This window comes from Artemia sp. Qi Xiang Cuo, chromosome 18 (assembly GCF_049724085.1).
Source record: "Artemia sp. Qi Xiang Cuo chromosome 18, ASM4972408v1, whole genome shotgun sequence".
Classification (NCBI taxonomy): Eukaryota; Metazoa; Arthropoda; class Branchiopoda; order Anostraca; family Artemiidae; genus Artemia; species Artemia sp. Qi Xiang Cuo.
In genome coordinates this window covers 8443747-8469834 of record NC_142811.1, presented here as the reverse complement: position 1 = coordinate 8469834, position 26088 = coordinate 8443747, and the positions used below count along the sequence as shown (strand labels likewise).

At 34.0% G+C, this 26088-nt stretch overlaps 1 protein-coding gene across 1 annotated transcript; it reads right to left on the bottom strand.

Moving 5' to 3' along the window:
* Positions 1-5630: 5630 nt before the first annotated feature.
* LOC148941164 (uncharacterized) lies at positions 5631-7508 on the bottom strand. Its single transcript, XM_089104107.1, has 3 exons — positions 6794-7508; positions 6518-6708; positions 5631-6433 (listed from the first exon to the last, which is right to left on the bottom strand). Exons 1-3 carry the CDS (start codon positions 7506-7508, stop codon positions 6017-6019), a joined length of 1323 nt encoding a protein of 440 aa, XP_088960233.1. The 3' UTR covers positions 5631-6016.
* Between the last annotated feature and the right edge of the window lie 18580 nt (positions 7509-26088).

Sequence of the window (26088 nt, the reverse complement as noted above, 5' to 3'; positions counted from 1 at the left end):
AAACCTATTGCCACTGACCTATCGAGAACAGAGTAAAGGAGTATTATCTTATCTCATGTTGGAAACCGGCGATGAACATCAAGTTCAAGTCGACAGCACAGGGGAAGGAATTATAATTCAGGGAAAAAGTTATAATCTAGTTGATTTAATTTGTGATATGGTGACGAATCGTAAGGGAACTTTATCCTTTGACGCTCATCTATACACCTTTCTCTGCATGTATCAAACTTCCCCAAAAGTCTTATTGGCAATAAGCAAATTCTAAAGAAACTAAGAGAATATAGTCCTCCTCCTCCAACACCAACAAATACCACACTAATAAAAAGAAGAAGAAGATTCTAGTATTTGAAAATACTAAAGTCAGCATGCAGCAATTGGATTTTAGCAACGACCTGTGGCTGCATAGTCAAAAAAGCGAAGACGAATTGATTCGTCCCTCCAGTGTGCAAAAGGGAAGTGGTCATTACATCAAACGTGTCTGCGCTCAAAATGGATGAAGTTCTGAAAGGTGTCTATGAAAATAGCTGGCAGAGGCGTGAGTTTAAGTTCCCCCATGAACACCAGTCAAATAATCAGTGTATTTAATATGGACCCCTAAATGTCCCAGTACAAATCCTATTGTCTACCCTCGGACTTTCTTGGAAAAATTCAAAGTGTCAAAAATACCGTGATTATTGTTAATAGCAGTCCGTCAACTGTGCTGACGGGTCATTGGTTGTGCATCTTTCAAACAATTAAAGCGATTGAATTTTTTTATCCTCTTGGTCTACCCTATACATTCTACTCTCCTCACATCAGCAACTATATCGAGAGCAGTGGGAAAAATACTATTCAAAATTGGTAGAGGGTGCAGGATCTAACGACTAAAAGCTGTGGCTTCCATGCACTACTATTTTTTGTGTTCCGATGTCGTGGCTATACTTACAAGCAGTTTCTCCACATTTATAGTGACAATCCCCGTCTGATCGACTTTCTAGTGGAAAATATCCTCTCTGACCTATAGAGTATTGATTTCAGTGCCCTAAGAGTAAAGTGCTAAAAAAATGTTTGTGAATTTGTTTATTAATAAAATGTATATATATATACAACAATGTCTTTAAATCTTCACTTTAGATTTCTTTTTCTTCGATGTATAGGCAACTATCGTGAACCAATAATGCTGGTAAATCATTTGGATTCACTGTCACATTTTCTACAGTTCACATTTTCTACAGTACAATGTAACTTCACTCTTGTCATATCTCTTTGTATAGTCAATTATACTATTTGCATTCATATTATGAAATTCAAGAGTTTCAATCTGTCTATTTGAAGCAATATCACATACAATGTTTTCAAATGGTGAATCACATTCCGTCACAGACAAATAAAAATCACTTGGTTTATAGTCATAGTAGGCAGTGTCACTACAGTTGTGACGTATAAAACAGATTGTCTTGTTACCCCAACAGTTGAATCGTAGACCAGCATCATCCTTACGGAATAATTTAAATCAATGACGATACCAATCTCGTAGAAATAAACTGAAATCACGTTTGGGATTCTTTCCAATCATATCAGGGTAAGTATTCTCCCACTGATCACATTTATCATAGTGACGATTGGAGCACAGGTGCCCTCTAGGATGCGAGTCACACACCTCCTCAAGACATGAATTGCATCCTTTAATTTGTACTGCATAGCCTCTTTGTAATTTACAAGATTTACATAATTTACACTTTTCACTATAGTCATCAATAATTGTACAATTCTCACATTGATTCCAACTGCCAAGAGCGTACATGCACAATGGACATATATAGAACATTTTTTGGTTTCCAAGGTTAACTCACTCACAGCTAAAACGAAACTGATCCTCATCGTTCGATAAATTCAACGAGTGGGAAATGGGGGAGAGAGGAGTAACTCTGTAACGTTACCTCTTTCGAATGATGGAGGAGCCATCTACAATGAATGAATTGGCACTGTTTTCAAAAGAACATTCACAATATGATTCTGTCTTGTTCCAATTAATATATCAATAAATTGTCTATAAGCATTTGAATTAAATTTTAAAAGTTTCATATAATAGTCCAATGGAGGAGAATAACTCCTCATTATATTGTCAAGTGTTCCCTCACAAGAGAATATCCTGCGTTTAAGAGATAACTCGAGAAAATCATCATCCAAAATCAAATGTTATTCCATAATCACTAGATTTTATCTAATTCTCTCTTTCTCAAATTTATTCATTTTTCAATCCTTTCACTCTAACTGCTGACTCTAGACTGACCCTGATTCGTTAGGATATACGTGATCCTGTTTCCCGTTATCGGATCAATAAAATTCCCAATCGATTACGCAATCAAGATCTCGGAAATCCACTTCCCCTTCAATTACTCAATCAAGTTCTCGGAAATTCACGTCCCCTTCGAGTCCTAGATCAATAACATTGTTCCCGTTAGAATTCAATGCACACGTGCAACCTTTACCCCGGAGCTATTACACATAGAAACATCAAATAACTCGACCTTGTAAAACGGGGTAAGTGACCGATTACGCACTCTTTCTCCCTAGTGTGGCTATGCCATTTTTTGCTTTACTGCCATCATTAAAATTGCCGTCAGACCCAGGTGTGGCTGTCCGCGCTGGTACCCCCTCCTCTACTAATATCTATTCGAGAAAAAAACATTCACAAAAACTAACAACATAACAAGACAACTGTTCATGTCGTCTATCAGTATATTTTTTTACTTTTTCCATTACTAGTAAAAATTTATGGATTTAATTCAGCTTACAATAAGCAATTAAATTTAATCAGAACTTTTGAGTGTGCTCAACATAATCTATTTAATAATTAATTCAAATTAATGGGAATAAAAATTATTTATGCTTCATTTTTGCAAGCTCTCCAGCGATTTTTTATGGACAATGGGTTTTGAGGAAGGGTGCTGACCCTTAATTGAATCTCAGGCAGGTAAATTACAATGGGACAGGGGGAGTCCCCCCTGTCTATTACATTAAATAAAATTAAAATATTTTTTAACTCAAAGTAAGGAGCAACATTCAAGTTAAAACGAACAAAAATTGTTCCATATATGTAGGGGGTTGCCAGTGTTTCAATCCCTCACTCTTCAAGTTAAAGTTTCAGTACTTTTAAAAAACCTTCGGATTTTAATTAAAATAATATTTCATGAGTCGCTTTTAAGGAAGTAGGATAAAATGTAAAAATTAAGCGTAAAAGGTGAAGTATTGAGAAGAAAGCAGCCTGACTCGTATATAGAATCCATTCTTTTAATTTTAATATTGCTCCTTATTATTTGAAAAAAATATGTCTTTTGATTGTTTATTGTCTGATCATTTCTTCAAATAATGCCGAGAAATCTGCTTTTCTCTTCTGTGGAAAATGAAATTTCCACAAAGGAAGATTTCGAGTCTGTTGATTTTTGAATTTGATCAACTTGGTGGAAGTGATGAAAGACTTGAGTGCCAAGCCATGGCTAATTAGAGTAAAGCCACGACAGATAGTGGCTGTGAGAGGTAAAACTGGCATAACTTTTTCGAAGATGTATAGAAATGATTAATTTCACTTGTTTATGATAAACTATTATCCATCTAAGGGCAGAACTAACGTGGACAGGCATAGAGTAAGGGTAAGTCAAATAGTATATCAGCTTAGTGAGCCATTTCAAAGCAATTTGACATAAAAAAGGTGATTCAAAGATAAAATGAATTTTTCTTAGAACCCAACAAGAACTCGAAGAAAAGAGGATTGAGGGTCTAGCTGACACACACTTAAGGTATTGGCTCTCATCTGTTAAGAAGATCAGCACTGCCAGTCATGGAATGGAGATCAGTAATGGCAGTTTGAACAAGTCCCATTTAGTTTGCACTAGCCTAATGACGCATTCTATCTGTCCAGTAGATCTGGTGGCATTACGGTGTCAGTCCACAAACACTAAGACTTATATCAGACGGAAGCAATTCAACAGAAGACTACTCTGAAGTTTCTGGCAACAATAGATGTCCAGTTCTTGCTTATTCTAGAAATAAAGAAAAGTATCTTTGGTCTGGCATATTATGCATCCAAGCAATTCAAGTTCACATTCAAATTTCTTTCAGACATTCACTCTCTTTTTGAAGTCAAACAGCACGTTCTAGAGTTTCAATCTTAAGAGTGCCGGATTGTGCAAACAGCATTCAATTCAAATAGAAAAGCCAGTGCATTCGTTTGTTTTTAGCACACAGATCAATTATGTGTTGATGCCACTGTTGATGCCAAAAGAAAGCGCACACATCTTGTATTTTCTATATTCCATGTAATCAGATATTCTGTGCTTCACAGTGAATGGAGGAATTTCAGAGCTGACAAGAGTTCTGAGAAAGCTTCTTGGTTATTAGGGGTGCACGCAGAGTGCTGGATATTGTGCATGAATTCTCTGTATTATCTGTCAAGGAGTTGACAATTGAGTAAGAAATAGTCATTGCAAAATCTTATACATAGTAAAAAGCCAGAATGCCAGTTGAAAGCTCTTGTTCATATTGCATAAAATAAAAACACATAGCTCAAAACCAGGATTGTTTTCAGTAGAGCATACATTATATTCTAGTTTTTAGGAGACAAGAGTTTGGAAGAGGGGGGGGGGATCCCATTTTGATCTAGCATGGGCTCTTATTTTTGACAAACAAATAAGTTTTTCGCTGTTCTGTCAATTTGTCCCCTGGGTGTATGTTTGAGACAATTGGATTAAACAAATAATTATTGGCAAATTTTCAAAAGCCCCCTCTCAAGAAAATTTGGTTTTTACTTGGCTGGCTAAAAAATAATGAAAAATTCAACCTAATCCAGAAAATAGACGTTTTAGTTGCAGTTGTAAAACTGGGTTGATATGAAGATTTGTAGTATAGTACAGACTTAGTATAGTACTAGACTTAGAAGATTTAGTATTATAGTAACTAGTCTCACCAAAGATCCAACATCTAAGATTGAGAATATTCAAAAAGGGATTTCAAAATTACTCTTGGTTCTTCCTTTACTGCTTGTAAGGACTCAGTTCAACTCAGCCTAACCTGACTTCCTTGTGACTTAGATGACAAAAAGTTACCATGGACTTTAAACTGAATTGTCTTATGCCCGACTTTTACCTTTATATCCTTTCCCTCAAGTAGTATAGATAAAGTGAAATTCGATGATGTAATAAGACTCTAGTTTTGCAAACAATAATTATAGTGGGACACAAATAGTCGAATATCAAGTCAAATTAATCTACAACACCATCCACTTACACCGTCTTAAGGATAGTGTATTCGTGGAGACCAATTTGAGATTTCTTAAATCTTTCTTGGAGCAAGAAACTGCTTAGTGTTTTAAATGAATACGAAAACAACGCCGAAAAAAGATATTATCAAAAGAACAAGTTTTTAAGTCAGAGAAAAATATGAAGAAAATAGGCAAATATATGGCTCGTATATGTGGTAATTTCACAATATAATTGACTATTAACGCTTTATTTTGATAGGACCACATTTTTTTTGCAGTTTTCAAGCCATTCAAAAATAAAGCTTTTTGACGTTTTTGAACCTAATTCATTTACAAACAAATATTTTTCATTTCTTTTTTTTTGCGCTAAGGTAAGAACCACAGGACCTTGTTTTTCTGGTTAAACGGTTGGATACTTCAACATCCTAATAATCATGGGTTTTGAAAACTGACAAATTCTATTTGAGTTGAAATTACCCATTTAAGAAGATATTTTACCAGGTCCTAGAAACTAGGCGGGAAAACAGGCCCTAGGCAACAAGAAAATAGGCACTTGCTCTGTTTGTGTACTTTTACAAATGCAAGAATTCTTCGATAAAGATCCAGCCTTACTTGTCAAAGAATCGGAAAAACCCGAAATTTTCATTAATACAAATAGCAAAGAGTTAGTTGAGATCTGAGAATTAGCTTGCATGCAACCACTTTAATTCTTAAACGACAATTTCAACTTCTGTCAACGAAAATCACTATTCCATCCAAAGTGTTTATTGTCAACTATTAACTATCAGACTTCTTCCTAGAATGGGTTGTTAGGTGATATTTCAGGGTCGACTTTAATGAGAATGGTCTCTTGCAAAAATTACATTTGAATGGTTTCTTACCTGTATGGACTCTTTGATGGATATTCACATAACATGATGAAGAAAAGCATTTCTTACATATCTCACATTTAAAAGGCTTTTCACCTGTGTGCACAACTTGATGGCTGTTCAATTTGCTTGGTGTAGGAAAGCATTTCTTACATATATCACACTTAAATTGGCTCTCACCTGTATGCACTATTTTATGCGTCTTCAAATGGCTTGGTGAAGGAAAGTATTTCCTACATGTGTCACATTTAAAAGGGCTCTCACCTGTATGAACTGTTTTATGCTTTTTCAAATTACTTAATTGAGAAAAGCATTTCCTACAAACCTCACATTCAAATGGCCCCTCAACTGAATGCATTATTTGATGGCGTTTTAAATTCTTTGGTGAAGGAAATCATTTCTTACACACATCATATTTAAATGGCCTCTTTCCAGTATGGACTTTTTGGTGCCTGTTCAATTGGCTTGATGTAGAAAAACATTTATTACACACCCCACATTCAAAAGGCTTTTCACTTGCATGCATAATTTGGTGCTGTTTTAAATTTCTTGATGAAGAAAAGCATTTCTTACATACTTCACATTTAAATGGGCTCTCACCTGTATGCACAATTTGATGTTTTTTTCAAATGGCTGTGCGAAGGAAAGCATTTCTTACATATCTCACATTTAAAAGGCTTTTCACCTGTGTGCACAACTTGATGCCTGTTCAAGTTGCTTTGTGAAGGAAAGCATTTCTTACACAGATCACATTCAAATGGCCTCTCACCTGTATGCACAATTTGATGCTTTTTCAAAATGCTTGGTGAAGAAAAGCATTTGTTACATAGATTACATTCATATATCTTTTTTTCTGCGTGTATACTTTTATGTCTTTCTAATTTCCTATTCTTTTTACTGAGCAAGTATGTTTTTGGATCGTCTAAACCTTTTTCATCAAATTCCGATTTTAATGAATTTGAGTAGCCGCTTGCAGATGGATTCTGTGAAACTACTGATTCATTTTCCTGCAGGTCTAGTTCAGATATCTTTGGTGAAATGTGACCTTGTAACACTAGATGTTGTCTCATATCACCAATAGATTCTCTTAAACAAATGCCACATCTCCTTGTCCCTCCCATTTGGTGTTCCATAAAATGAACAACAAAATTGCTGTATTCACGAACTACTGCGGGGCAGATATCACACTCTATTGGTGAAAGCTTTTCACAACCAGTATCAATGTGAAGATCTAAAATCAAAAGAGATTTCTCTGCTTTTCCACAGGAGCCGCATCGCCAGATTCCCACTGTAAGTTCTTCAATAGCCTTCTCTGCCAGTTTTTTCACCATAACGATTGGTTTTGGGCCTAAGAGTATTGGATGATTCACACCATCAGAGCTGCACAAAGTAGAATGCATCACCCCTGTAGAAAAAAAAAGAATTAAATTTCTTTACTCAAATTAATAAAATAAGAAAAACAAAGAAATAGGCATTATAACGAATAGGGCCCGAACAAAATTATCAGACCGATATGGGGGGCAGAGACATTATCAGCTTACGGGAAATAAATATTGAGTCCTATATTTGCAACTTATCCAGAAGATCCCACCAGATTTTCCTCAGGTAATTTTGCTTGTCCAGTCCTTGGGGACAGAGCAATCAGCCAAGTCTGATTGTGGTATCTGATTGATCGGTATCTATATTGGACCCAAATAATTCATATCGGTCGGGCTCTAATAACAAACGTGAGTGAAAGTAAAACATTCAAAAAGTATTAAAAGATTGGGATCTACATTGTCTTGCACCGGTTCTATTCAGTTGCTTTAATTATTAAATGAAAAAAAAACTTTAAATTAGTTCAATCTCATTCAAGGATAAGTAGATTAGGAATAATAAAATTATCTTTGTCAGCTTCAAAACTTAACATCTATCTTTCTCCATATCATTCGAGAATATTTTTGTATGATTTATGATTTAAGTAATATTAAACTGAACGACGAAACGTACACTCCGTGGGTATACCAAAGCATAAGCGGGTAGTGGGTGGGATTCAGTTATAAGAAAGACATACAAATATGATATATGGTTAATTTTCTGAGTCTACTAGAGTACCACTACTAACATCTCACCGCAGGCCAACACAGCCTGAGGCCAACAGCTACACAGGCTCCTCCTTCATCTCAGGCTCTTCAAAGCTCCCATTCCTTTAATTCCCATTTCCTTTACTTTTTTCTGTACAAGTTTGTTTGACAGTTTTAATTAAAAAATACAATTTTGAAAGAGTTATTACCATGGGCATGCAATAACTCTTAAAACCAATGTTCAGTGATGTGGTTTACACCCCCCCCCCCATCCTTTTCAAAGACTCTGCGTTCACTTAAACCAGTCTACATTTTTATCCCATAGTTGTAACTTAAATAGTCTTGAACTACTCCAAACGAAAATGGCTTCAACTATTCCTGTTCAGAAATAGAATTAAAAGTGAAGTTATTTCTCTTAAGCTATATCATGTTCGGGAGAAAATTGGTGTTGCACAGAAAATTTTTCAAAAAATCAGCAAAGTAAAAAAACAAACTCCACCTCTACTCTAGTTACTTGAAAAGAAAGCTTTTAGATTAATGTTGAGAGGCTCAAGACCTACTTTTGTCTTGCACTGTTTCAGTACTGTGCATTTAAATTTCTTTGATTCACTTGCCTTCAAGCCGAAATGCAAACTAAGTCTTACTATAAGACTTTTGGGAATACTATTTAATTACCTATTTGAATGACAAAAATCCTTTTGGCAATACTATTCAAATACTAACAACGTGAAGAACGTTTGTTAGGTAGGTAAAATCTTTCCACAAAATTATCTCTAATCAACCTGAATTTTAAAGTACCACTAATAGTTCCAAATATACATTCATCATTTCTATTCAGTTCCTGTGAGTTTGATTCAGATGCTATATTCAATGAAACACCCAAAGGTCAATTTTGATGCTCAGATGACAAAATAAAACAAGTAGTTTCTAAAATCGTTTCAGTATTAATTGTTGAAGCAGCTGCACCTTCTAGAAAACAAAAAGAATCAAAAAGTACAAGATGGAAGAACATTACCCTTGTTTGAATAATTCACCCAGAAAGAAAAAAGAGCGAAAGAGCATACAAATATCAATCTACAAACTTATAAAACTAGACATAACAAGAGATTGGAACAAATTTACGAGTGATAAAGTTGATTGTTACAAAACTGATATCGCAAATTTAGAGTTTTATTCACATATTTTATATCCAGTAGTTAGTAGTTGACTTTTATGAATATAAACATATTTATACTCGCTCAATGAAGACTAGAATGGCAAATCAATCGGCACTTTGCCGACATTGTGCAACTTTAGCCTACTCAAATAATGCTCTCAACACTAAATCTTACAATCGCTTTGTGTTTAACGCTTTTAGTAACACTGTTTATGGAATTAAAATCTTTCAATAACGCTATTTAAAGCTTTATGTAATGTTTCATGCTTTATCTTAGCAAAAAAAAGAAAAAAAGATTCTGATTAAAAACTAATTCAGAAACATTATTCGTTTAATTATACCTCCGTCGTCGATACCCACTTCCTGGGAGTCAAATTCTAGAAGTGATGTGGACATCCTGGGTGAAACACCCTCAGAGAGAATTTGATGTCCTGGTGATAGAAAAGAATTTGAGATTGCCATTAGGGTTGCAGCAGCACTTATTGAAGAACCTTCAACACCTACAATAAAAAATAAATATAACAAGGAAAAGAAACCCTAAAATGCTATGAAAATACAATCTCCGTGAAGCTCAGTTTCACGGATGACACATGACCAACAAGACGGCTGGGCTCACAGGTGACTTTTCTAATGGTGATTGTGTCGAATTAGTGACCTAAGAATAATGGCAAAGGGCACACTTGAACTAAAGACCATAGATTTAGTACCATTTTTTAGCATACCAAAGAAAATGTGCTACGATAACTGCAGATTTCTGTCATCTTATACCGTGGAACGAAAAGTTTGGTTTTAGACGGTGCCACAAAAAAAAATTCTGCTTCTGCTATTTTGTTCGGCAACAAAGCAAAAAAATCTCTTTCAAATTCAGTATACCCAGCAACCCTAGAACAGAGGTTTTAACCTTCTAAAGAATGAAGTTTTTGATATTGAAATAGAGCGATCCGTGACGGTACTTATTGAATATTTCAAAACCAGAAGTTGAAAACAATACAAATCATACATCATTCTGATTTTCTGTTATGTTGATTCTATGTACGTAAAGTTCATTAAATTTGGAAATATCAATCAAGTGTAATAGCACAAATAAATTTCCAACTTATTAAAAGAACAGACTTACCGTAAAAAAAGGTATTAATAAAAAAGCCTGCAAGTTCGTTTTTATTTATATTGATTTGCTTCTCGATGTTCTTCCGCGTATCCTAAAAAAACAAATCCAGATTTTGGGGATCATGAAAGGAGCTCTGAGCCTCCAGTCGAGACACAATACTTCCATGTATGTCCCATTTTCAGATTGCCGGCACTTTTGTCCAAAAGAATTTTGAACGTTTTGAGAATTGGCTCCAGGCTCTCTTTCTGTCAAATAATGTCACTCTCTACAAACCTTTGGCAGATCCAGGGGGACTATGTCCCTTACCCCCAAAGACTTTTTGGTGTCTTCATTCCTTGTTTTTCTTCTGTTTTTCACTTTTTTTAAAGATAAATTTGTCAGTTTGGTCAATTATTGGCACCCTTGTCACACTATCCCACCCCCAAGTTTTTACTAATTGGTGCCCTTGTTACATTGCCTTCCTAATATTTTGCTCTAGATCCGCCCCTGAATCGACCCGTCCTTACTGTTTCAAGTCTTATAAATTTTGAGTTGCATCCATGCTACCAGTATGCATCTAAAGAGTATCGGTAACTTACAAACACGGAAACTGGTGCTAGAGCTGGCTAAAAAAAAAAAAAAAAAAAAAAAAAAAAAAAACATCAATGGCTTTGCGTTTCTTGGTATTTTCTATAGCGTTTAGTTAGGTGTTTTCAAAAGCTAGTATTTGGCATATATTACTGCAGTAATTTTGCCAATTGCTCCGATTTTAGCTTGACAGGGGGCTATATTCATTGACCCCCCTCCCACCCCGCCTAAATGATACAACTGGGGATAATTGTACCCCCTCGCCCACTTTAGCTGTGCCAATAGGCCAGTACGTTCATTGTATTCATTTAAATGCGGCATAAGTGCTACTTTTTCTGCAGTACACATTGCACTAATGTTCTTTTTTTTTTATCAAGTCCTAATTAAAAAAAAATTATCACTACAACGCAATGTAAGGAAAAGCAGAAAAAAACAGGCTTGTCTACCCGTGAAAAGATCTAGTGTCGCTTATGTTTTTACGTTCTCTGGAGCACTTGCATCTCGGCCCGGGGCTTTATAATGGGTGAGATAGGGAATGATCATACTGTCTATTATTTATATGCTGTGCTATGAAGGAACAGATGAAACCCTTAATTACAATAGATAAGAAACGAATAATAATACTGTAAAAAAAAATATAATAAATATAATATAACAAAGAAAAAATAATAACATAAATATAAAAGACATAAAGATCAAATAATAATAATGGAACACACAAAAACAGAAATTAAAATGAATAATCACAACAAACAAAGACAACAGATACTGTAACTAAATGAATCCTAAAACTAATAGAAATAACATATGGGAGTTCAATAAAAGTTTAAATAGGAATAAATCCTTTTAATAGACAGTGATAATTCATAAAAATATTGGATATTTCGGTCACATATGCAGTGACCGAAATATCCAGTATTTTTTGTGAATTATCACTGTTTATTAAAAGGATTTATCTCTATTTGAACTCTTATTTACAGTCATGAAATTCATTGCAGTATCTGTTGTCTTTGTTTGCTGTGATTAATTAAAAAAAAACTTTCCACAAAATAAGTTTTTCAAAGAAAAGTAAAGAACTCAATTAAATAAAAAAAATGAGCAAAAATCAAATAATCTACCCAGCGTGAAACTACCACAAATCAGCATTGATAAATAAATGAAACCCAAAACGAACAGAAATTAAAATAAATAACCGAGTCAAACTCAAAACAAGCAAAAATTAACATACGTTGGGCGCAAAACCCCTATGCCTTCCCAAGGCCAGAACAAAATTTGCACTTTACTGAAAAAAATATAATGTTTTTTACTTTTATAACGTTCATAAATCAAATAATTTTAACATTTTGATTACTAAATATCAGTATATGTATATGAAACTGACAATGGACATTCATTTGTATTTTTTCTGTAAAGTGCAAATTTTGTCCCTTTTGAAGTCTCTACGACGACCCCTTCCATATGAAGTGGCCTTCTTTAAAGGAAAAAAAAATAACAAATGATACATTGTGCCAACATCGTTCTTATATGCCCTCAGGGCATAACTTAAAACCCTTGCCCCGAGGGTTGTGGGGAGTGTCCTCGTCAAAAAGATATTTTCTATTTGGAAATCAACTACGCTGAACAAAATGGTTATCCCAAAATTTTGTTGGTATGGGTGGGGGGGAATGAGGGGCGTGGGGGGGGGGGCTAGTTGCCCTCCAATCACTTTCAACTATTAAAAACGGCACTAGCCCTTTAAATTTCCAATCGAATTAGCCTGTTTTCAAGTTTATACGACAACACCTTCTATAAAAACCTTATATGAGTAGAGATGACCCTATTGATCCGACGCCCACACCATATATGGGCATAGAACCACGTGGTTTATGAGGTCAATGACATGGAACACCTGTGCTGTCAGTCATTAATCAAATTGTCTCCGGGGAAGTTAATTAATGTCTGACAGATGACGTCAAGTTAATTAATGTCTTTGGAGTTCTACCAAGAGAATGTTTCCGAGGCAAAGTTTAGATCACACATGACAGATGATGTCATGATTGATTGATTGACATAAAAGGGGAATTAATTTGTTGTTTCTAAAGAGAATTGATTTGACACGAAAGGGAATTAATTTGTTGTTTCTAAAGAGAACTGTCTCCGTGCGAATGTTTAGATCTTAGCGATGAATTGTTTTAGCGCGGGAATCAAGTTTCTTAGTAATTTGAAATGTGAAAGCACAGGGATGCCAAACAAAAGGAACTCGCTGAAATTACGTTTAGGGATTATTTGGGCGAAGCCGTTTTAGCCATTTTATGGAATTATTCCGGCGAAACAGTTAGAGACATTTTAAAAGATGATTTAAAAGATGATTTTAGAAAAAAATTTGAGGGTAAAACTCTGTGGTCGTTATAATACACAAGTTGTATTTTAATAGTGTCGTGAGGTCCCCTACCCAAAACCCCAAGCGTTCCGCTACCCCCAGCCCAACCCCGAAGGGTTCCAATCCCCCTACCCCAACCCCGAAGGAAGCCCCCGGTACTCAAAGGTCCCCCAAGCTCCCGAAGGGCCCCCAGACCCCCAAAGCCCCTCCCCAGACCCCCAAAGGCCCTCCCCCGGTCCTCAAAGGTCCACCGGGCTCCCAAAGACAACCGGGCTCCCAAAGGGCCCCCGGACCCCCAAAGGCCCTCCCCCAGCCCCCAAAGGTCCACCGGGGCTCCCAAAGGACCAATCGGCTCTCAAGTGCCCCCCAGACGCCCAAAGGCCCTCCCCGGGCCCCCAAAGGCCCACCGGGCTCCCAAAGACCACCGGGCTCCCAAAGGGCCCCCCGGGCCCCCAAAGGCCCATCGGGCTCCCAAAAGACCACCGGGCTCCCAAAGGACCCCCGGACCCCCAAAGGCCCACACCCGGACCCCAAAGGCCCTCCCCGGGCCCCCAAAGGCCCTCCCCCGGTCCCCAAAGGTCCACCGGGCTCCCAAAGGGCCCCAGACCCCCAAAGGCCCTCACCCGGTCCCCAAAGGTCCACCGGGCTCCCAAAGGCCCAATTGGTGCTCAAGGGCCCCCCCAGACCCCCAAAGGCCCTTCCCGGGCCCCCAAAGACCCACCCCCGGTCCCCAAAGGTCCCCCAGGGCTCCCAAAAGAACCACCCAGCCCACAAGGGCCCCCGGATCCCTAAACGCGCGCCCCCGGCTCCCCCTAGAGTCTCCGTTCCATTTTTTTTTAATACTTTTTTGTGGCTTTATTATATCTTTTCAGAACAAGTTCCTTTCATAATGTCATTCCTAAACCCATTTTGCAACTTGAAGTACCAATCCTTTCACCCACAACTATACTTTACAGCTTTTTGGTTACCTCAACACCAAGAAATACTTTTCAAAGACCATTTCAGAGCAAGTTACTTTCTTAATGTCCCTCCTAAACCCATTATGCAACTTGAAGTACTTATCTTTTTCACCACGACTATACTTTACAGCTGTTTGAATACCTCAACACCAAGAAATACTTTTCAACGACCATTTCAGAGCAAGTTACTTTCATAATGTCCCTCCTAAATCCATTTTCCAACTTGAAGTACTTATCTTTTTCACTCACAACAATACTTTACAGCTTTTTGGATACCTCAACACCAAGAAATACTTTTCAACGACCATTTCAGAGCAAGTTATTTTCTTAATGTCCCTCCTAAACCCATTTTCCAACTTGAAGTACTTATCTTTTTCACCCACGACTATACCTTACAGCTTTTTGGTTACCTCAACACCAAGAAATACTTTTCATAGGTTATTTCAGAGCAGGTTAATTTATTAATGTCCAACATAAACACATGTTCCTAATTGAAGTACATATCTTTTTCACCCACCACTATACTTTACAGATTTTTGGATAACTCAACACCAAGAAATACTTTTCAACGACCATTTCAGAGCAAGTTACTTTCTTAATGTCCATCCTAAACCCATTTTCCAACTTGAAGTACTTATCTTTTTCACCACAACTATACTTTACAGCTTTTTGGATGCCTCAATACCATTGGTTTACCTTGTCATAGTTACATTCTCTTGATTTTTCAAAGTTCATTTTGAATTTCTTTCGTTGAAATGCAAAAGTTGGAATATTTCAGTAGTGTTTTGTCGTGGTTTATCGTGTCATAGTTACATTTTCTTGATTTTTCAAAGTTCATTTTGAATTTCTTTCGGTGAAATGCAAGAGTTGGAATATTTCAGTAGTGTTTTGTCGTGGTTTACTTTGTCACAGTTACATTCTCTTGATTTTTCAAAGTTCATTTTGAATTTCTTTCGTTGAAATGCAAGAGTTGGAATATTTCAGTAGTGCTTTGTTGCGGTTTACCTTGTCACAATTACATTTTCTTTATTTTTCAAAGTTCATTTTGGTTTTCTTTCATTGAATTGCAAGAGTTGGAATATTTCAGTAGTGTTTTGTTGCGCTTTACCTTGTCACAGTTATATTCTCTTGATTTTTCAAAGTTCATTTTGGTTTTCTTTCATTGAATTGCACGAGTTGGAATATTTCAGTAGTGTTTTGTCGTTGTATACCTTGTCACAGTTACATTCTCTTAATTTTTCAAAGTTCATTTGAATTTCTTTCGTTGAAATGTGAGAGTTGGATTATTTCAGTTGTGTTTTGTCATTGTTTACCTTGTCACAGTTACATTCTATTAATTTTTCAAAGTTCATTTTGAATTTCTTTCGTTGAAATGCGGGAGTTGGAATATTTCAGTAGTGTTTTGTCATGGTTTACCTTGTCACAGATACATTCTATTTATTTTTCAAAGTTCATTACGAATTTCTTTCATTGAAATGCAACAGTTGGAATATTTCAGTAGTGCTTTGTCATGGTTTACCTTGTTAAAATTACATTCTCTAGATTTTTCAAAGTTCCTTTGAATTTCTTTTATTGAAATGCATGAGTTGAATTATTTAACTAGTGTTTTTGTGTGGTTTACAATGTCACAGTTACATTCTCTTAATTTTTCAAAGTTCATTGTGAATTTCTTTCGTTGAAATGCAATAGTTGCAATATTTCAGTAATGTTTTGCTGCGGTTGGAATATTTCAGTAGTGTTTTGTCATGGTTTACCTTGTCACAGATACATTCTATTTATTTTTCAAAGTTCATTACGAATTTCTTTCATTGAAATGCAACAGTTGGAATATTTCAGTAGTGCTTTGTCATGGTTTACCTTGTCACAATTACATTCTCTTGATTTTTCAAAGTTCATTTGAATTTCTTTCATTGAAATGCAAGAGTTGGAATATTTCAGTAATGTTTTGTTGTGCTTTACCATGTCACAGTTACATTCTCTTAATTTTTCAAAGATCATTTTGAATTTCTTTCGTTGAAATGCAATAGTTGCAATATTTCAGTAATGTTTTGCTGCGGTGTACCTTGTCACAGTTACTTTCTCTTAATTTTTCAAAGTTCATTTTTAATTTCTCTCATTGAAATGCAAGAGTTGGAATATTTCAGTAGTGTTTTGTCGTGGTTTACCTTGTCACAGTTACATTCTCCTGATTTTTCAAAGTTCATTTTGGATTTCTTTCGATGAAATGCAAGAGTTGGAATATTTCACTAGTGTTTTGTTGTGGTTTACCTAGTCACAGTTACATTCTCTTAATTTTTCAAAGTTCATTTTGGGTCTCTTTCGTTGAAATGCAAGAGTTGGAATATTTCAGTAGTGTCTTGTCATGGTTTACCTTGTCATAGTTACATTCTATTGATTTTTCAAACTTCTTCTTGAACTTCTTTCGTTGAAATGCAAGAGTTGGAATATATCACTAGTGTTTTGTTGTGGTTTACCTAGTCACAGTTACATTCTCTTAATTTTTCAAAGTTTATTTTGGGTTTCTTTCATTGAAATGCAAGAGTTGGAATATTTCACTAGTGTTTGTCATGGTTTACCTTGTCACACTTACATTCTCTTAATTTTTCAAAGTTCATTTTGAATTTCTTTCGATGAAATGCAAGAGTTGGAATATTTCAGTAGTGTTTTGTCATGGTTTACCTAGTCACAGTTACATTCTATTGATTTTTCAAAGTTCACTGTGGATTTCTTTCATTGAAATGCAGGAGTTGGAATATTTCAGTAGTGTTTTGTCATGGTTTACCTTGTCGCAGTTACATTCTCTAGATTTTTCAAAGTTCATTGTGGATTTTTTTCATTGAAATGCAAGAGTTGGAATATTTCACTAGTGTTTTTTTGTGGTTTACCTAGTCACAGTTACATTCTCTTAATTTTTCAAAGTTCATTTTGAATTTCTTTCGTTGAAATGAAAGAGTTGGAATATTTCAGTAGTGTTTTGTCATCGTATACCTTGTCACAGATACATTCTATTGATTTTTCAAAGTTCACTGTGGATTTCTTTCATTGAAATGCAAGAGTTGGAATATTTCAGTAGTGTTTTGTCGTGGTTTACCTTGTCGCAGTTACATTCTCTAGATTTTTCAAAGTTCATTGTGGATTTCTTTCATTGAAATGCAAGAGTTGGATTATTTCACTAGTGTTTTGATGTGCTTTACCTTGTAATAGATACATTCTATCGATTTTTCAAAGTTCAGTTTGAATTTCTTTCATTGAAATGCAAGAGTTGGAATGTTTCAGTAGTGTTTTGTCATGCTTTACCTTGTCAAAGTTACATTTTCTTGATTTTTCAAAGTTCATTTTGAATTTCTTTCATTGAAATGCAAGAGTTGGAATATTTCAGGAGTGCTTTGTCATGGTTTACCTTGTAACAGATACATTCTATTGATTTTTCAAAGTTCATTACGAATTTCTTTCATTGAAATGCAAGAGTTGGAATATTTCAGTAGTGCTTTGTCATGGTTTACCTTGTCACAATTACATTCTATTGATTTTTCAAAAGTTCATTTGAATTTCATTCATTGAAATGCAAGAGTTGGATTATTTCAGTAGTGTTTTGTTGTGCTTTACCTTGTCACAGTTACATTCTCTTAATTTTTCAAAAGTTCATTTTTAATTTCTGTCGTTGAAATGCAAGAGTTGGAATATTTCAGTAGTGTTTGTCATGGTTTACCTTGTCACGGATACATTCTCGTGATTTTTCAAATTTCATTTCGAATTTGTTTCATTGAAATGCAAGAGTTGGAATATCTCACTAATGTTTTATCGTGGTTTCTCTTGTCAATGTTACATTCTATTAAATTTTCAATTTTAATTTTGATTATCTTTCGTTTATTTGACAGTGTTAGATTATTTCAGAGGTGTTTTGTCAGGGTTTACCAAGTCACAGATACATTCTCTTGATTTTTCAAAGTTCATTTCGAATTTCATTCATTGAAATGCAAGAGTTGGAACATTTCACTAGTGTTTTGTTGTGGTTTACCTTGTCACACTTACATTCTCTTAATTTTTCAAAGTTCATTTTGGATTTCTTTTGATGAAATGCAAGAGTTAGAATATTTCACTAGTGTTTTGTTATGGTTTACCTAGTCACAGTTACATTCTCTTAATTTTTCAAAGTTCATTTTGGGTTTCCTTCGTTGAAATGCAAGAGTTGGAATATTTCAGCAGTGTTTTGTCATGGTTTACCTTGTCATAGTTACATTCTCTTAATTTTTCAAACTTCTTTTTGAATTTCTTTCATTGAAATGCAAGAGTTGGAATATTTCAGTAGTGTTTGTCATGGTTTACCTTGTCACAGTTACATTCTATTAATTTTTCAAAGTTCATTTTGAATTTCTTTAGTTGAAATGAAAGAGTTGGAATATTTCACTAGTGTTTTGTCATGGTTTACCTTGTCGCAGTTACATTCTATTGATTTTTTAAAGTTCATTGTGGATTTCTTTCATTGAAATGCAAGAGTTGGAATATTTCAGTAGTGTTTTGTCGTGGTTTACCTTGTCACAGTTACATTCTCTTGATTTTTCAAAGTTCATTTTGAATTTATTTCGTTTAAATGAAAGACTTGGACTATTTAAGTAGTGTTTTGTTTTGCTTTAACTTGTCACAGTTACAGTTTCTTGATTTTTCAAAGTTCATTTTTAATTTATTTATATGAAATGCAAGAGTTGGAATATTTCAGTAGTGTTTTGTCAAGCTTTACCTAGTCACAGTTACATTCACTTGATTTTTCAAAGTTCAATTTGGGTTTCATTCATTGAAATGCAAGAGTTGAAATATTTCAGTAGTGTTTTGTCATGGTTTACCTGGTCACAGATACATTCTTTTAATTTTTCAAAGTTCATTATGAATTTATGTCATTGAAATGCAAGAGTTGGAATATTTCAGTAGTGCTTTGTCATGGTTTACCTTGTCACAATTACATCCCCTTGATTTTTCAAAGTTCATTTTGAATTTCTTTCATTGAAATGCAAGAGTTGGAATATTCCAGTAGTGTTTTGTTGTGGTTTACTTTGTCACACTTACATTCTCATGATTTTTCAAAGTTCATTTTGGATTTCTTTCATTGAAATGCAAGAGTTGGAATATTTCAGTAGTGTTTTGTCATGGTTTACCTTGTCATACTTACATTCTCTAGACTTTTCAAAGTTCATTTTGGATTTCTTTCATTCCAATGCAAGAGTTTGAGTATTTAAGTAGTTTTTTGATATGGTTTTCCTTGGCACACTTACATTTTCTTTATTTTTAAAAGTTCATTTTGGATTTCTTTCATTGAAATGAAAGATTTGGAATATTTCAGTAGTGTTTTGTCGTGGGTTACCTTATCACAGTTACCTTCTCTTGTGTTTCAAAGTTAATTTTGGATGTCTATCGTCGAAAAGCAAGAGTTGAAATATTTCACTTCTGTTCTTTTACGGTTTAACACGTAACAGATAAATTCCCTTGATTTTTTAGAGTTTCATTTGAGTGTTTTTAATTGTAATGTAAGAGTTGGAATATTTCAGTAGTGTTTGTCATGGTTTACCTTGTCAAAGGTACATTCTCTTGATTTTTCAAAGATCATTTTAAATTTCTTTCGTTGAAAAGCAAGAGTTGGAATATTTCAATAGTGTTTTGTCGTGGTTTACCTTGTCAAAGTTACATTCTCTTGATTTTTCAAAGTTCATTTTGAATTTCTTTCGTTGAAATGAAAGAGTTGGATTATTTCAGTAGTGTTTGGTTGTGGTTTACCTTGTCACAGTTACATTTTCTTAATTTTTCATGCGCGTTCTACGTACGCGCGCGTACGTAGGCTAACCTAACCTAACTTGATCTAGCCTAACCTAACCTAACAAAAATCAAGAAAATGTAACTGTGTCAAGGTAAAGCACAACAAAACATATTTCAACGAAAGAAATGAACTTTGAAAAATCAAGAGAATGTAACTGTGACAAAGTAAATCACAACAAACACTACTGAAATATTCCAACTCTCGCATTTCAACGAAAGAAATCCAAAATGAACTTTGAAAAATTAAGAGAATTTAACTTTCACAAAGTAAACCACGGCAAAACACTACTGAAATATTCCAACTCTTGCATTTCAATGAAAGAAAACCAAAATGATCTTTGAAAAATCAAGAAAATGCAAGTGTGGTAAGGTAAACCACGAGAAAACAATACTGAAATATTCCAACTCTTGCATTTCAATGAAAGAACACCAAAGGGACTTTGAAAAATCAAGAGAATGTAACTGTGACAAGGTAAACCACAACCATACACTACTGAAATATTCTAACTCTTGCATTTCAACGAAAGAAATTCAAAATGAACATTGAAAAATCAAGAGAATGTAACTTTGACATGGTAAACCATGACAAAACACTACTGAAATAATCCGACTCTTAAATTTCAATGAAAGAAATTAAAAATGAACTTTGAAAAATCAAGAGAATGTAACTGTGACAAGGTAAACCACGACAAAACACTACTGAAATATTCCAACTCTTGCATTTCAATGAAAGAAATTCAAAATGAACTTTGAAAAATCAAGAAAATGTAACTGTGACAAGGTAAACCACAACCAAACACTACTGAAATATTCCAACTCTTGCATTTCAACGAAAGAAATTCATAATGAACTTTGAAAAATCAAGAGAATGTAACTTTGACAAGGTAAACCACGACAAAACACTATTGAAATATTCCAACTCTTGCTTTTCAACGAAAGAAATTTAAAATGATCTTTGAAAAATTAAGAGAATGTACCTTTGACAACGTAAACCATGACAAAACACTACTGAAATATTCCAACTCTTGCATTTCAATGAAAGAAATCCAAAATGAACTTTGAAAAATCAAGAGAATGTAACTGTGACAAGGTAAACCACGACAAAACACTACTGAAATAATTCAACTCTTGCATTTCAACGAGATAAATCCAAAATGAACTTTTAAAAATCAAGAGAAGGTAACTGTGACAAGGTAAACCACAACAAAACATTACTGAAATATTCCAACTCTTGCATTTCAATGAAAGAAATCCAAAATGAACTTTGAAAAATCAAGAAAATGTAAGTGTGACAAGGTAAACCACATCAAAAAACTACTGAAATAGTCAAACTCTTGCATTTCAATGAAAAAAATCCAAAATGAACTTTGAAAAATCTAGAGAATGTAAGTATGACAAGGTAAACCATGACAAAACGCTATTGAAATATTCCAACTCTTGCATTTCAATGAAAGAAATCCAAAATGAACTTTGAAAAATCATGAGAATGTAAGTGTGACAAAGTAAACCACAACAAAACACTACTGAAATATTCCAACTCTTGCATTTCAATCAAAGAAATTCAAAATGAACTTTGAAAAATCAAGGGGATGTAATTGTGACAAGGTAAACCATGACAAAGCACTACTGAAATATTCCAACTCTTGCATTTCAATGAAAGAAATTCATAATGAACTTTTAAAAATCAATAGAATGTATCTGTGACAAGGTAAACAATGACAAAACACTACTGAAATATTCCAACTCTTGCATTTCAATGAATGAAACCCAAATTGAACTTTGAAAAATCAAGCGAATGTAACTGTGACTAGGTAAAGCTTGACAAAACACTACTGAAATATTCCAAATCTTGCATTTCAATGAGAGAAATTAAAAATGAACTTTGAAAAATCAAGAGAATGTAACTGTGACAAGGTAAACCACAACAAAACACTACTGAAATATTCCAACTCTTGCATTTCAACGAAAGAAATCCAAAATGAACTTTTAAAAATCAAGAGAATTTATCTGCTACAAGTTAAACCACGACAAAACACTACTGAAATATTCCAACTCTTGCATTTCAAAGAAAGAAATCCACAATGAACTTTTAAAAATCAAGAGAATGTATCTGTGCCAAGGTAAACCATGAAAAAACACTACTGAAATATTCCAACTCTTTCATTTCAACGAAAGAAATTCAAAATGAACTTTGAAAAATTAATAGACTGTAACTGTGACAAGGTAAACCATGACAAACACTACTGAAATATTCCAACTCTTGCATTTCAATGAAAGAAATTCAAAAAGAAGTTTGAAAAATTAAGAGAATGTAACTATGACAAGGTAAACCATGACAAAACACTGCTGAAATATTCCAACTCTTGCATTTCAACGAAGGAAACCCAAAATGAACTTTGAAAAATTAAGAGAATGTAACTGTGACTAGGTAAACCATAACAAAACACTAGTGAAATATTCTAACTCTTGCATTTCATCAAAAGAAATCCAAAATGAACTTTGAAAAATTCAGAGAATGTAAGTGTGACAAGGTAAACCACAACAAAACACTAGTGAAATGTTCCAACTCTTGCATTTCAATGAATGAAATTCGAAATGAACTTTGAAAAATCAAGAGAATGTATCTGTGACAAGGTAAACCATGACAAAACACTACTGAAATATTCCAACTCTTACATTTCAACGAAAGAAATTCGAAATGAACTTTGAAAAAATAAGCGAATGTAACTGTGACAAGGTAAACCACAATAAAACACTAGTGAAATATTCCAACTCTTGCATTTCAATGAAAGAAATTCAAAATTAACTTTGAAAAAATCAAGAGAATGTAACTGTGACAAGGTAAACCATGACAAAACACTACTGAAATATTCCAACTCTTGCATTTCAACGAAAGAAATTAAAAATGAACTTTTGAAAAATTAAGAGAATGTAACTGTGACAAGGTAAAGCACAACAAAACACTACTGAAATAATCCAACTCTTGCATTTCAATGAAAGAAATTCAAATGAACTTTTGAAAAATCAATAGAATGTAATTGTGACAAGGTAAACCATGACAAAGCACTACTGAAATAATCCAACTCGTTCCTTTAGATGACAGAAATTATTAATGAACTTTGAAAAATTAAAAGAATGTATCTGTGACCAGGTAAACCAAGACAAATCACTACTGAAATATTTCAACTCTTGCATTTCAATTAGAGAAATCCAAATTAAACTCTAAAAAATCAAGAAAATGTAAGTTTGACAAGGTAAAGCATGACAAAACACTACTGAAACATTCCAACTCTTTCATTTCAATGAAAGAAATTCAAAATGAACTTTGAAAAATCAATAGAATGTAGCTGTGACATGGTAAAGCACATCAACACACTACTGAAATAATCCAACTCTTGCATTTCAATGAAAGAAATCCACAATGAACTTTGAAAAATCTAGAGAATGTAACTGCGACAAGGTAAACCACGACAAAACACTACTGAAATATTCCAACTCTTGCATTTCAATGAAAGAAATCCACAGTGAACTTTGAAAAATCAATAGAATGTATCTGTGACAAGGTATACCATGACAAAACACTACTGAAATATTCCAACTCTTTCATTTCAACGAAAGAAATTCAAAATGAACTTTGAAAAATTAAGAGAATGTAACTGTGACTAGGTAAACCACAAAAAAACACTAGTGAAATATTCCAACTCTTGCATTTCAATGAAAAAAATCCACAATGAACTTTGAAAAATCTAGAGAATGTAACTGCGACAAGGTAAACCAAGACAAAACACTACTGAAATTTTCCAACTCTTGCATTTCAAGTAAAGAAATCCACAGTGAACTTTGAAAAATCAATAGAATGTAACTGTGACTAGGTAAACCATGACAAAACACTACTGAAATATTCCAACTCTTGCATTTCATTGAAAGAAATTCAAAATGAACTTTGAAAAATTAAGAGAATTTAAGTGTGACAAGGTAAACCATGACGAACACTAGTGAAATATTCCAACTCTTGCATTTCAATGAAAGAAATTCAAATGAACTTTGAAAAATTAAGAGAATGTAAGTGTGACAAGGTAAACCATGACAAACACTAGTGAAATATTCCAACTCTTGCATTTCATCGAAAGAAATCCAAAATGAACTTTGAAAAATTAAGAGAATGTAAGTGTGACAAGGTAAACCACAACAAAACACTAGTGAAATATTCCACCTCTTGCATTTCACCGAAAGAAATTCAAAATGAACTTTGAAAAATCAGGAGAATGTAACTTTGACAAGGTAAACCACGACAAAACACTACTGAAATATTCCAACTCTTGCATTTCAATGAGAGAAATTAAAAATGAACTTTGAAAAATTAAGAGAATGTAACTGTGACAAGGTACACCGCAGCAAAACATTACTGAAATATTCCAACTATTGCATTTCAACGAAAGAAATTCAAAATGATCTTTCAAAAATTAAGAGAATATAACTGTGACAAGGTAAACCGCAACAAAACACTACTGAAATATTCCAACTCTTGCATTTCAATGAAAGAAATTAAAATGAACTTTGAAAAATAAAGAAAATGTAATTGTGACAAGGTAAACCATGACAAAGCACTACTGAAATATTCCAACTGTTGCATTTCAATGAAAGAAATTCGTAATGAACTTTGAAAAATAAATAGAATGTATCTGTGACAAGGTAAACCATGACAAAACACTAATGAAATATTCCAACTCCCGCATTTCAACGAAAGAAATTCAAAATGAACTGTGAAAAATTAATAGAATGTAACTGTGACAAGGTAAACCATGACAAAACACAACTGAAATAATCCAACTCTCACATTTCAACGAAAGAAATTCAAATGAACTTTGAAAAATTAAGAGAATGTAACTGTGACAAGGTATACCACGACAAAACACTACTGAAATATTCCAACTCTTGCATTTCAATGAGAGAAATTAAAAATGAACTTTGAAAAATTAAGAGAATGTAACTGTGACAAGGTACACCGCAGCAAAACATTACTGAAATATTCCAACTATTGCATTTCAACGAAAGAAATTCAAAATAATCTTTGAAAAATCAAGAGAATGTAATTGTGACAAGGTAAACCGCAACAAAACATTACTGAAATATTCCAACTATTGCATTTCAACGAAAGAAATTCAAAATAATCTTTGAAAAATCAAGAGAATGTAATTGTGACAAGGTAAACCATGACAAAGCACTACTGAAATATCCCAACTGTTGCATTTCAATGAAAGAAATTCGTAATGAACTTTGAAAAATAAATAGAATGTATCTGTGACAAGGTAAACCATGACAAAACACTACTGAAATATTCCAACTCCCGCATCTCAACGAAAGAAATTCAAAATGAACTGTGAAAAATTAATAGAATGTAACTGTGACAAGGTAAAGAATGACAAAACTCTACTGAAATAATCAAACTCTCACATTTCAACGAAAGAAATTCAAATGAACTTTGAAAAATCAAGAGAATTTAACTGTGACAAGGTATACCACGACAAAACACTACTGAAATATTCCAACTCGTGCAATTCAATGAAAGAAAACCAAAATGAACTTTGAAAAATCAAGAGAATATAACTGTGACAAGGTAAAGCGCAACAAAACACTACTGAAATATTCCAACTCTTGCAATTCAATGAAAGAAAACCAAAATGAACTTTGAAAAATCAAGAAAATGTAACTGTGACAAGGTAAAGCGCAACAAAACACTACTGAAATATTCCAACTCTTGCATTTCAACGAAAGAAATTCAAAATGAACTTTGAAAAATCAAGAGAATGTAACTGTGACAATGTAAACCACGACAAAACACTACTGAAATATTCCAACTCTTGCATTTCACCGAAAGAAATTCAAAATGAACTTTGAAAAATCAAGAAAATGTAACTATGACACGATAAACCACGACAAAACACTACTGAAATATTCCAACT

Bases quoted from the DNA above. Each gene is read 5' to 3' on its own strand.
- LOC148941164 (XM_089104107.1), bottom strand. From the start codon at position 7,508: ATGCATTCTACTTTGTGCAGCTCTGATGGTGTGAATCATCCAATACTC. The intron at 6,709-6,793 runs GTGAAAAGCCTT...TTGTGCATACAG, and splicing joins GCATCAAGTTGTGCACACAG to GTGAGAGCCCATTTAAATGT. The intron at 6,434-6,517 runs GTGTGTAAGAAA...TTTGAATGTGAG, and splicing joins AGAGGCCATTTAAATATGAT to GTTTGTAGGAAATGCTTTTC.